The sequence below is a fragment of the Neofelis nebulosa genome, chromosome 4 (genome assembly GCF_028018385.1).
Source record: "Neofelis nebulosa isolate mNeoNeb1 chromosome 4, mNeoNeb1.pri, whole genome shotgun sequence".
NCBI classification, from domain to species: domain Eukaryota; kingdom Metazoa; phylum Chordata; class Mammalia; order Carnivora; family Felidae; genus Neofelis; species Neofelis nebulosa.
Window position 1 is genome coordinate 118,735,505 of NC_080785.1, and position 13,432 is coordinate 118,748,936.

Consider the following 13,432-nt stretch of genomic DNA (forward strand, 5'->3'; position numbering starts at 1 on the left):
CTGAGCTGCCAGCACAGAGCCTGACACGGGGCTCGAACTCACAGACTGCGAGATCATGACCTGAGCCGAAGTCAGACGCTCAACTGACTGAGCCACCCAGGTGCCCTTCAGCAACTCTTTCTACAATGTTCTGCTTTCGCAGGAAAAGGTAGTCACCTATGATTGCCTGGCCTGTATCTAGCCCCTAGTTTTAGAGTGCTTCAAAATAGGAAATTATTTTCACAAAAGCTTCTCCCCAATCATTTTCAAATACAAGGCTGATCTATTTTCTGACTGAACACCCTACACTTCCTATACTTCTTGGATCTACTACACTATGTATTTTAATGACCACAAGGGTCAAAGCATCTATCTCACCTTCTCAGAGAAAAATATCTACCTTTTAAATTTACAATAAAAAAATATCTATTTACTTAATACCTACTATATGGAAACCACTGAATTAGGTATGTGAGGGGAGGTCATCATATATTCCATTTAAAAGAATTTACAAATTTGTAAGGATGGGAAAACATACATAAAACACGTTTAATATTTTAAGAATCTTGACAGATGTAATCATACTGCTTTGTGTTTGCAAAAAATAATTATGCTTTTAAGTGCTTATTACATGTTAAATATTAAATACCAGGTACTATACTATGTGCTTTATGTGAATTCTAACATTTAATTTGAACAACTCTAAACCCAGCACTATTATCATCACTCTCATTTTAAAGATGAGGAATCTGATGTGCAGAGAGATAAAGACTAGGTAATTTAGTTCCATTTACATTCTTAATGACTAGGTTAAATTATATCCCCAGGGCTTAGTGGGAAGAGTAGCATTTATCCCAGAACTTCAAGGACAAGTTTTGGGACAGTAGGTCATGATACAGAGCTATGCTTCAGGAAGATTACTCTGGCAGCAATGGTTAGGATGAGACTGGACACTGGGAAACTATTTGGAGTTAATGGAGAAGTTGACAGGGTTATGAGGTACTGAACTAGGGTAACAGATGTGGAAATGGAGAAGGAAGAATAAATGCAAAATATACTGGAGATGCTTTTTCTCCTGATATGTGAAATTTTTTTATTTTCCTAGATTGGAAGTATATTCGTATTTTTCTTGTGTTCCAGAAACTGTAAGTTTTCTTTCTTATTTTTCTCCTCTGAAAAGTGCCTAGGTATAAAAAACAAACAAACATGTGATTCATGACATGTTTAGAACACTTTTTAATGCACTTTAAGAGTCAAACAGTGAATTTTTTTAAAGATTGCTATAAAAAGACTGCTATACTGCTAAGTCCAATATTAACTACTAAAGGGAATTACGTAAGTAATGAAGCTCACTCTAGAAGAGTTAGAAAGTACAGCTGAACCCTTCCCTTTCCCTTCCAAATCAACTTACAGGCCCTTCATATAAAACTGAGTTCTTATAATGGTATCATATTCAAAATAGACCTGGTATCTGCCAGCAGTCGTTTGTCTTTTTTCTACCAATACTATATTTACAATTTTTTTCAAGTTTCATTGTTTTTTCTATACATACATAGCTTTTAAATTTTATGTGGTTAAACCTATCCACCTTGTATAGTTTTTATCTTTACTCAAATACTTTGCAAAATTATATAAAAAAAACCACCACATATTTAAACACACACAAATTGAAATCATACCCACAAATGAATGCACTAATATCCTGGTGCACGTTCAGCTAGACCTTTTTCTTGGCATGGCCTTATTAACTCTTGTCTACATATCAGTGCTCACTCAGGAACACACGGTAAAACTCTGTCCATGACAACAGAAATCTACAATTTAGTTTTTAGTGGCTGTATGGCATTCATATCATCAAAATTAACCAATGTGAAGTATGTGCACTTTTTTGCTATTATAAATATGCCTCAGTGACCAGTAATCTTTCTCTTAGATATTTATGCACCTGTCTAGTATTTAGGGTGAATGGCTAGATGCAGGATTGTTAAACCAAAAGCATCTTTCCATAGGCTCAACAGCTTTATATTTATTCCGGTGTGAACTGTCTACTCATGTCCTGTATCCTGTTTTCTACGGGGTGTTGATCTTGTTCTTCATTAATGTATTTTTAAAATTTATTATTTTTTTATTTGGAAGAGAGGAGTCGGGGGGGGGGGGGGGAGGAAAAGAGGATTCGAAGTGGGCTCAGAGATGACAGCAGTGAGCCTGATGCAGGGCTCGAAATTAAGAACTATGAGAGCATGACCTTACCTAGTCAGGTGCTCAACAGACTAAGCCACTGAAGACGCCCCTTGTTCATTTCTAAGGGCTTCATAAAAAAGAATGTTGATCCTTTGTCAAAAATGTTGTATTTTCCCAGTTTGCTATCTGCCTTTTAATTTTACTAAGTTTTTTTGGTTATACAATGTGCTACATTTTAATTCAGTCAAATGTATAAATCATTTCCTTTATTTTCTGCCTCTGACATCATGAATGTTTCTTCTGCCCACTACCTCAAGACTATAAAGAATACTGGCCTATTTTCCCTTTATCTCCTTACTTAATTTTTAAATTTAACTCAAATAAAACGTACTTCAGAAGGTAGTGATTATCCTTTTCACATGTCAAAACAGCACATTCTTCCAAAATCTTTAATAATTATAGAATTATAATTTCTCCACTGATTTGAAATATGACATCGGGGCGCCTGGGTGGCGCAGTCGGTTAAGCGTCCGACTTCAGCCAGGTCACGATCTCGCGGTCCGTGAGTTCGAGCCCCGCGTCGGGCTCTGGGCTGATGGCTCGGAGCCTGGAGCCTGTTTCCGATTCTGTGTCTCCCTCTCTCTCTGCCCCTCCCCCGTTCATGCTCTGTCTCTCTCTGTCCCAAAAATAAATAAAAAACATTAAAAAAAAAAATTTTAAAAAATAAAAAAAAAAAGAAATATGACATCTTATTAGATTTTTACATAAACTGGGTTTAGTTCTTTTTTTAAAAAAAAATCTTTTTTTTAAACTTTTTTTTTTTAAATGTTTTTATTTATTTTTGAGAGAGAGAGAGAGACAGAGCATGAGCAGGGAAGGGGCAGAGAGGGAGGGAGACACAGAATCCGAAGCAGGCTCCAGGCTCTGAGCTGTCAGCACAGAGCCTGACGCAGGGTTCAAACTCAGACTGTGAGATCACGACCTGAGCTGAAGTCAGTTGCCTAACCAACTGAACCACCCAGGTGCCCCCCAAAAAACTTTTTTTAATGCTTATTTATTTTTGAGAGAGAGAGAGAGACAGAGTGTGAATGGAGTGGGGCAGAGAGAGAGAGAGAGAGAGAGAGAGAGACAGACAGACAGAACCTGAAGCAGGCTCCAGGCTTTGAGCTGTCAGCACAGAACTGGATGCAGGGCTTGAACTAACATAGCCCTGAGATTATGACTTAAGCTGAAATTTGACGCTTAACCAAATGAGCCACCCAGACGTCCGAGTTCTGTTCTTTTAAATATTTTTTTAAAGTTTTTGTTGACAGAGAGAGTGACAGCGCGAGCTCGGGCTAGTGGGGGAGGAGCAGAGAGAGAGAGGGAGACAGAGGATTTGAAGCGGGTTCTGTGCTGACAGTAGAGAGCTTGATGTGGGGTTGAACTCCCCATGACTGTGAGATCATGACCTGAGTCAAAGTCAGATGCTTAACTAACTGAGCCACCCAGGCGCCCCTCAGTTTAGTTCTGTATACCTGCTGTCTAAATGGCATCAATACTGACATCTGTTTTAGTAAAACTGCTTGGCCAATTCTAGTTATTCTACTCTACCTCTCCAAAATACTTTGGCTTTTCTAGCATACTTGTTTTTGCCAGTGAACTGTTGAAATCATCCATCATGCTAACACTACGTTCCCCCTGCCGCCAAAAAGCCAAAATTTTGATTGGTATTGTATTAAACTCATGAGTAACTAAGGAAGAATTCTCACTCAACACCATGGCACCATCCTTCAGTTACTCATGCCTTCATTTATCCCTCTTCATATATAGATCTGTCACATTTCTAATTAATGTTACTCTCCAATGTTCTCTATTTTTTTGCTACAACTGTGCATTACACGTCTCCCTGTATGTTATTATCTACACGTTATTCTTAAAAATGTTTATATACTTTTTTTTTTTTTTTTATAAATTTTTTTTTTCAACATTTTTTATTTATTTTTGGGACAGAGAGAGACAGAGCATGAACGGGGGAGGGGCAGAGAGAGAGGGAGACACAGAATCGGAAACAGGCTCCAGGCTCCGAGCCATCAGCCCAGAGCCTGACGCGGGGCTCGAACTCACGGACCGCGAGATCGTGACCTGGCTGAAGTCGGACGCTTAACCGACTGCGCCACCCAGGCGCCCCAAAAATGTTTATATACTTTTGTACCCAGCTACCCTACTGATCTCTACCAGTGTTTCAGTTACCTCATTTGGCTTTTCTAGGGAGATAAAGCGTATTATTTGCACACATTGGTAACACACACATCCTCTTTACCCATGCTTTTATTTCAGATTTTTTTGTTTTTGGTAATCACATTGGCTAATAGTTCTAGGCACTGTTAAATAATAATGGCAAGTGGAATAATTTGAAAACCCATTTTTAAAATTTATTTTTAATTGAAGTTTAATTTAGTATACAGTGTTATATTAGTTTTGGTGTACTTGATAATGCATTTTTTAAGGTTTAATGTCATTTTTACATGAAGCATAAATGGCAACTGTTTTTCAGATAGATGTAAAAAAAATCATAGGTATTTTATTAGATTTATCATTAAATTCATATTTACTGTGCTATTACTCCCCGTCTTCCATTTAGCCTGCTAATAAATTAATTATATGAATAATTTTTCAAATACTGAACCATCCTTACATTCCTAGAAGAAATTTCACTTGGTCATAATATACTTTTCTTTTGATATATTTTTTTTAATTTTTAAAAAATGTTTATTCTGGAGAGAGAACGCAAGTGGGGAAGAGGCAGAAAGAGAGGGAGACCCAGAACTGGAAGCGGGCTCCAGCCTCCAAGCTGTCATCAGAGAGTCCAACATGGGGCTAGAACTCATGAACTGTGAGATCATGACCTGAGCCGAAGTCAGATGCTTAATCAACTGAGCCACCCAGGCACCCCTTCTTCTTCTTCTTCTGTTTTTTTAAATTTGAGAGCGAGCGAGAGAGAAGGGTAGAGGGAGAGAATCACAAGCAGGCTCCACACTCAGCATGGAGTCCGACACAGGGCTCAATCCCAAAACCCTGAGACTATAACCTGATCTGAAATCAAGAGTCGGATGCTCAACTGACTTAGCCACCTAAGCACCCCTTTTCTTTTGACATTCTTACAGATCGAAGATTCAGATCACTGAAATCTAATTCACAAAAGTAGTAAGATGCTGTTTTGGGGGGCTTAGTTTGAGAAAATGAATCAAGGGTGAAAAATTTAATAATACTGTATAGTGTTTCTACCAAAAGTATGTACACATAGCAAATAAATTATACCACTCCTTTACTGCATGAAATCCAGCTTGTTTTCATCCTCTATATTTTTGCAGTTATTACTAATTCTATGACTAGTACCTTTGTATAAAACTTTGGGCCTATGTTTATTTCTGTAGAACAGATACCCAGAAGAACTAGTAGGTTAAGAAGTATTAGTATTTTATTTATTTATTTTGATAGACACAGAGACCGTGTTAGTAGGGGAGGCGCAGAGAGAGAGGGAGACAGAGAATCCCAAGCAAGTTTCCCACTGTGAGCACAGAGCCCAATGTGGGGCTCAAACTCATAAAACCGTGAGATCATGACCTGAGGTGAAACCAAGAGTCACTTAAATGACTGAGCCACTGAGGCGCCCTATTATTATTATTTTTTTAAGTTTACTTCAGTCATCTCTACCCCCAACATGGGGCTGGAACTCATGACCCCAAGATCAAGAGTTGCATGCTCCAGCGACTGACCCAGCCAGGTGCCCCAGAGTATTGGTATTTTTATGCATATGCTAAACCTTACCAAATTGCTGGTAGGGATACTACTCTCCTGTCTTTTTTTTAAATGTTTGTTTACTTTTGAGAGAGAGAGTACAAGCAGGGGAGGGACAGAGAGGGGAACAGACAGACGATCAGAAGTGGGCTCTGCACTGAGAGCAGCACGGACAACATGGGGCCCGAACTCATGAACCACAAGATCATGGCCTGATTCAAAGTTGGATGCTCAACTGACTGAGCCACCCAGGTGCCACTCTCCTGTCATTTTTATTGCAAATCCTTTCTCTCAATATACTGCCCTCTATTATCTCAGAGACAATATAGACCCAGAAACTTTATTCAAGTTTGATCTTCACAAAAAGTACTTGAATGTGCCAAGAATTTGCTTTGGCAACGATTTAATTCTTTTCAATACTCCAAGTAAGTAAAAATTCCAGAATAATTTACCAAATTTTGTTTCTGGCTATTCCCTACACATACACACACCCCCATCATTTGGGCACCAGCATTGTACTAATTTAATTACTAGCTTCCAGCTTCATATAACAAACTAGTTTTGTATTTCTAGGGACAGCACTTCATTGTCATTATTCTTCAATGTTTTTCTTCTTTTCATGTTTAGATAAACTTCATTTCACCAAATTCTAAAACCAAGCTAGTTTGACAGGAACTATACAAAGCTGGGGGGGGGGGGGCGCAATGGGAGGGAGGAGGTATTAATTTTATTTATTCTTTCCATGAAGGAATAAAAGACTTTATCTTCATTTCCTGAAGACTTTAAACATATTTCTCAGTAATGGTTTACTTTACATGTCCCGGTAAGGTTATCCCTAAGCAGGTTCTTAGTTAAGTTTGAGAATGAAAAAATCTTCTTCATTTCCTTAGTATATAAATGCTATTAATTTTTGCCTATGTACCTTCTATCCAGTGGTTTTAAGAAACTCAATTCTAGGTTTTTCCACTGGTTAGACTTTCCTAGGTACATATCTACATTACTTGCAAACAATGAACATTATGCCCTCTCTTTCCCGAAGAGCAGTTTTATTTTTTATTTCTATATACCTTTAGCTTTTTAGGAACTTAGAATCTTTGATATATCTTCATAACTAATTTCTGCAAATACTCCATAAATACTCAACAAGAAAGAGCATTTTGTGTAAAACAATGTTAGTAATAATTCCTACTATGGGTACGATACCACACCAAACACCGTGCACACATTATTTAACTTATTAATCTCATATAACCTCTATAAAGCAGGTATTACTATTCCCATTTCACAGAGGAGGCTCAGAGATGCTTAGTAACTTGCTCAACATCATGTAAAGGGTATAGCTGGTCCTCAAATTCAGTTGAATTCTTTTTACTCTACCAGTCTACTTCCCTTTCTTAACATCTCCTTGGTCTTTAAAACAAAACAAAACAATCCCTTAGGATTTACATTATCTTGCAGCAATATACCAAGTCGTTCATTTGACTATTATTTGGTTTTAATTAAAAATTCTCCTTTTGGTTATATTGTTCCTTAAGGGCAAGGTGTGTCCTCTGAATGTTTCTTACTGCTAAAGATGAGAGCAAAAATTCAATAAAGGTTGGTGACTAACAGTCCTAATTCCATTCCAACAAGGACACAGAGTAACAAAGACACTCTGCCTATGAGTCTTTGCTAGTCAGGACACAGGCTGCTATACAATGTCCCTTTCCCAACCTCAGATACAGACACAAAAACGCAAATGTGCATATGTATGTATACTAAATACAAGATTTAAGTTGTACTTTCACTGTACTGTATAAACTGCCAATAAGTTGATAAGACTGATGGAAAGCTCATATTAGCATTTAAAATTTTTTTTTAAATATTTTTGAGAGAGAAAGAGACAGAGTGTGAGCGGGGGGAGGGAGGGAGGGAGGGAGGGAGAGAGGGAGAGAGGGAGAGAGGGAGAGGGAGGGAGGGAGGGAGGGAGAGAGAGAGAGAGAGTGAGAGAGAGAGAGAGAGAGAGAGAGAGAGAGAGAGAAATACAGGATCTGAAGCAGGTTCCAGGCTGAGGGGTCAGCAGAGCCTGACATGGGGCTCAAACCCACGAACTATGAGATCACGACCTGAGCCAGAGTCGGATGCTTAACCAACTGGGCCACCCAGGCACCCCTCACCATTTCTTTATATTAATCTGGTTTGAGTAAATCTCCCTAGTCTACCACGTAGGAGAAGAGTAAAATACTTTAAGAACATAGTATCATTTATCTTGCACATGGTTTACACTGGGATTTCATTATCCTGGGGTCACACATGTGAAAACTTGTAAAGTATAAGCCAATCTAGAGAGAACAATTAACTAAATTAATAATTTGAAAAAGTATTTTTTAGTAGTCTACTTTTTTCCCAAATATTATGCAGAATTTTAACATAAAGCTGATACTACTAGTATAAACCTATTTAATTCAAGTTCATATTTATTCAGCAAGTCAATGAAGAGAAACAGTGAAGTAGTTTTTATGAAAATCTGAAACATTGTGTCACATTAACTGTAGTCTTACATGACCTTTAGCATATAATTTATCTTGTTTTTTTTTTTATTACATAATATTCACAAAATTGATTTAGAGATAAACTTATGGAAATCACAGAGAACTTTTCAACTGGGCTGAAACTGGCAGGAGAAACTTTGGTAAAGACTGTCCCAAAATAAGTTAGTATCACAAGTTCAGGCACCAGTGATTTCAGTTGCAATTCAATTAAAATTACCCTGCAAGAGTTACTTTGAAAACCAATGGACCTGATGATTTTTTAAGACCTTCTAATTTAAAAACTCACAAGGACTTTACATTTGATTCAAAGCCATGTCTCCTCAAAAATTTTACACTAACTGTGGAAGCCCTTTTGAAAACAATAAAGTTGTAACAATTTCTCATTTACTTCATTCATCTCCTTCAACCCATCTGTATTTTTATTCTTTTCCTGAACAGCGTCCCACATCTTTCTTGCTTATTTCTCCTCTTATAAATATGGATATAGATTTCCTAAACTTACTACTTTAAATGTATCTAACCTTTTTATAATCATTTCTGCTGTTATCTGTACACTGCCTAGTTCCTTCTTTGTCGGCACGGGAAAACTGTTCCCTGACTTGAGATCTCTCTCTTCCTCTGTAAAGACAGATGTAAAGTAACTATTTAGATAACAGTGCCTTTTTTTTTTTTTTTTTTGGGTATCAGACTTTTCAAGTAATCAAACTGAATTTTTTTATGTGGACCAGAAATAATCATTGCTTACATATTCAGGAAGGTTTGAGATACGTACCTGCATTGTCTTTGCAGATACTAGAAGAGTTACTATTCTCGTTACTTTGGTATAGGTGCTGAGTTCTAGTCTCTTGGGGTACAGATGACGTTTGAGTCATCCCTTCTTCCAAGGCTTGCTTTATCCAGCGCTGTAATAGGAGAAGAACCAGGGAATTATCAATAATCATTCAGAACTATTTAGTAAAGCTATTTTAAATACATTAACCAGATCATTCCACATCAACTGGTGAGAGATGCACTCCAACACACATTCAATTCCAGAGTCAAGTATTTTTTGTGTTTCAGCATATTAGAATATTGCCCCAACAATCCTTTTATGGGGCAAAAGTGAGAAAATCTGGATTACACATAATGAGATCCCATCAAAACACCAAAAACCAATAAAAAATGATTATTATTCAACTTTTCATATTGCTTAGGATGGGGTAAATGGGAAGACATCAAGAAATCTTAGCTTTCATTTAAGAGAGACTCTGATCATATATTATAAAACCTGTACATAAAATAAGTGCCTAGAAAGAAGATAAAAGATCTTTTAAGAGTTGTCTACCCTGTGCTGGGGATGTCTGAAGAGGTAATAGAAAAGCTTCACAGGAAGACTTGATGAGAATAAACAGCTCTTCTGTATAGGTACAAAATACTTCCAAAAGATCTACTCTCTATAGACGGAATAACCTGTGAGTTTTTTTTTCCCTATCAAGTACTTTGGTTAACTTATGGAAGAATAATGCAAATCACCAGAACAAATGAACTTCTGTAGAAACCAAAAAGGGGAAAAAGTCAAAAAGAGCTCCTAATCAGTCACATTTTTTGTAGCAAATACTGGAACTACAATGATGAGATATAAATTCAGGTCAGAAAAGTGAGCCTGCAAAGATTAGGATAATAAGATTATTCATCCTGGGGAAGAGAGAAAATTTCTTACCTGTAATTGTGTTCTCTTAAGATACACAGTTGTAGGTTGCTCACCACTCTGTGGCTCTCCTGCCCTGACATAAGACAGATCGAATTTTGATAAACATCAATTTCTGAATTAGACCCTCCCCCAAATAGGAAGAGCAAAGGTGATTATAATTTTACACCTTCAGAGAACAAGTATTACAGGTAAGTAAATATTCTCTTCACCAAAGAGGGCAAATAGATTCACCCTCTTAGAAACTTAGGAAATAATCATTTCTTAGGAAATAATGCGAGGAATATTTTACCAAGGAAAATTTTACATCGTGTAAATAAATGGCTTTGTGGTCAACCAAATGAAAGCAAAAATAAAACTAAACACAAGGCAGTTAAGAGTGAATAAGCATATAAAAAAGAGATCTGAACAGTCAAATGAATTGCACCAACATTTTATGATATGACTAGGTCTCTGAAAAGGCAAAACAAGACCAAGAATGAACTCTTATACACAGAATACTGATGTAAAGATGAACTGTCAGAAACATAGCGCCTTACAGTTTAGAAGAGACCTTAGAGGTCACCTTGTCCAAAGCACTCATTGTATAGAGGGGGAAAATTAGGCCCTGGAGGACAAAATGAGTGAAAAATCCTTTGTTACAGATACCTTTAGTACAAGTTTTTCTTTTCAGAGCAGATGACAGGACTCACTTGGGGTCACTGTGCTTTCCTCCAAGAGAAGATAAGTTCTTATATTTCCAGTGTCAAGTAGATGCACTCATAAAAGAATTTACATTCTGGATCTGATGACTACAAAAAGGGAAAATAAAACCAGGACAGGGGCATTCTAAAGAATAAGATGCTGCTATGGTTAGCTATAAGGTCAAACACAGAAACACGATCAAACCCATTCCTCCTGCCCTACTGTATGTGTACACAATATAAGAGCCAATTAAAAAAGAACGTGAACATTTGTTTGTAACTAACAAAGTTCTTTAATAACAACTTTAGATATCCCCAGCCCCTCAGTTCTAGCTATAGTTATTAGCTAAAAAGAATACTTCCTCCTTCTCCAAAACTCTATATCAAAGTTTTTAGAAGCTTAGAGATAGGTGAGAGAAATGTTTTAAAGAGTTTCATTACTATGGGGAAGGAGCAAGGAAGTAATCTGGGTTTTGGAGTCCACAAAGATCTGAACTAAAACTTGGCCATGCCTCTACTAGCGGCCTAACTCTGGGCAACCCATCTAAGACAAAGCTTCTGGACCTATAAATCAAGGCCCATAATACCAACTTCACAGGGTTGTCATGAAGGCTTAGTGAGAAAATGCATGTGAAGAAAGCTTATAACATATTACAAGGCACATATATTTAGTGAAGATTTGTTCAACTGTATTTCAATGCTCTGTATAAAGGTACACAGATTAATAACCTCCCCAGCACATACAATAAAATACCAATGCAAAGTGAAGTGCTTCATTTTCAGTCAGGATAATTTTCTAAGAAATCTGGAAGACCAAATCCCTCACACCCCACTCATATTATACCTACAAGTACGTTTAAAGAAGATTTAGAAAGAATAAGGAAGGACACTAGTGAAAGACTGATTAGCTATTCATCAAATCAATGCTTGCATTTTAAAATAAGTGAACACACAAAAGATATGCCATAGTGTGCTTTTTAAGAGCTATGATTCAACATAATTTAGAAATTCCAGGGACATCAAAAAATGTTCTGTCAAACATTCTAAGAATCTGGATGCAAAATATACACACGCAACTTTACATGGCTTTTAATTTATGAGGCTTTTATGTCATTTAATCAGGTAAGAAACAACAGGCCTATCAGCAATGCACACTGTACTAACTAATCCCATGGACGATGGTTTTTCTCATCTGTTTAACTTACATTCTCCTCTGAGACTTTCAGAAATTTATCCAATTTTGTTGAATAATGTAGATCTTCATAAGTCCTACACTAGGACCTAAGTGTTCTCTCTAGCCAATCTAAAAATAACTCTTTTCCATTCCCACCTAGGATAAAGCTGGGTTCAATTTCTAGATAAAAGACCCAATTTCATTAATTCTGCCCTTTAAAAGTGAAATTTTTAGTTTGTAATATAATCTTCATGTTAATAGTAAACATTAAACCTGTGACTTCAACTCAATTCAGATCTAAGCTTAAATAATTTTAAAGACCCAATTTAAGTAAAATAATTTTATCAGATATCTAAGCATACACAGCCTGAACTCTTCCTGAGGACTAATATGACGTATATACATAAAAGTGCCTGAGCAGAGCCTGCAGAAAACAAGACTAAGGATGGTCAGACACATTTGGAGAATATAAAATGGGCATGAGTTAAATGGGTTTTTTTTATCTGCTGCCAGTAGAGATACAAAGATGATCTACAGATATGTCTTAAACTATAATGAGGTAAAAAGAGTTCTAAGAAATGGATTTTCTATCAGATTTGAAATCATATTCTCCATGTTTCTGGTTTTTACAGGACACTGTTAGTTGGAAAAGCAAGACTGATTGCATCAGAATGATTAAGGGGGCATTTCAAGAGGCCTGTTTATACTATTTACAATTCAGACTTCATTATTAATCTGTAGTAAATGATTGCCTGCCCTTCTCAAAGGACCAATATAGGAGATACCACTATCTGGCTTGATAAGATGCTTCAACAGTTAACATTCTTAGAAGTCTAGTGTTATGTCCAGTCAAAAACAGAACAAAAGGAAAAACCTCTCTCATATATATTAAGTCATCACCTGACTTGCTCCTCCAAACTAAAGACCATATCTAATTGTCACACCTTCTCTAATTGTTCAATAGCATTCTAAAAATGTAGTTAATATTTTGAGCTGTTACTCTTCATGAGGGACTGAACTAAATTTAATAGAAGATTAGATTTGCATGCCATACCAGATACCAGAATTAACACAACTCTCCAATTATTACAGAATAAGGTTAATCATAATGCTCATTACATGCAAGCAATTTTTTCTCCCTCTCAGATGATCTGTAAGATCCAAGGTAAGTGACTTGGTGTAAAAATGTATCCCCAGAGACCCAACCCTCCTTTATCACTTAGGCAAATTTCTATTGTTTTTTTTTCCCCCCCTCAAGAAAGATGTCATTGTTTTTATTCTTGACATGTGTAAGTTATCCATGTGATTGTATTATCTAAAAGCCTCCCTTTTGGCAAAGATCTCATGGTCAAATTTCTCCTTAGGGGTTATTCTATTTATTAAGGTTATTTAAGTAAACCATTAGATGACTCAAATG

The 13,432-nt window shown here is 36.7% G+C and overlaps 1 protein-coding gene across 12 annotated transcripts in view; it reads right to left on the reverse strand.

The window, feature by feature from the left end:
* Positions 1-13,432, reverse strand: part of SETD5 (SET domain containing 5) — an 83,152-nt gene that overhangs the window by 14,248 nt on the left and 55,472 nt on the right. For all 12 annotated transcript variants that reach the window (XM_058726110.1, XM_058726109.1, XM_058726118.1 and 9 more), the window contains one exon: positions 9,244-9,373. In XM_058726110.1, coding sequence (XP_058582093.1) covers positions 9,244-9,373 — 130 coding nt within the window. The remainder of the gene's footprint in view (positions 1-9,243; positions 9,374-13,432) is intronic.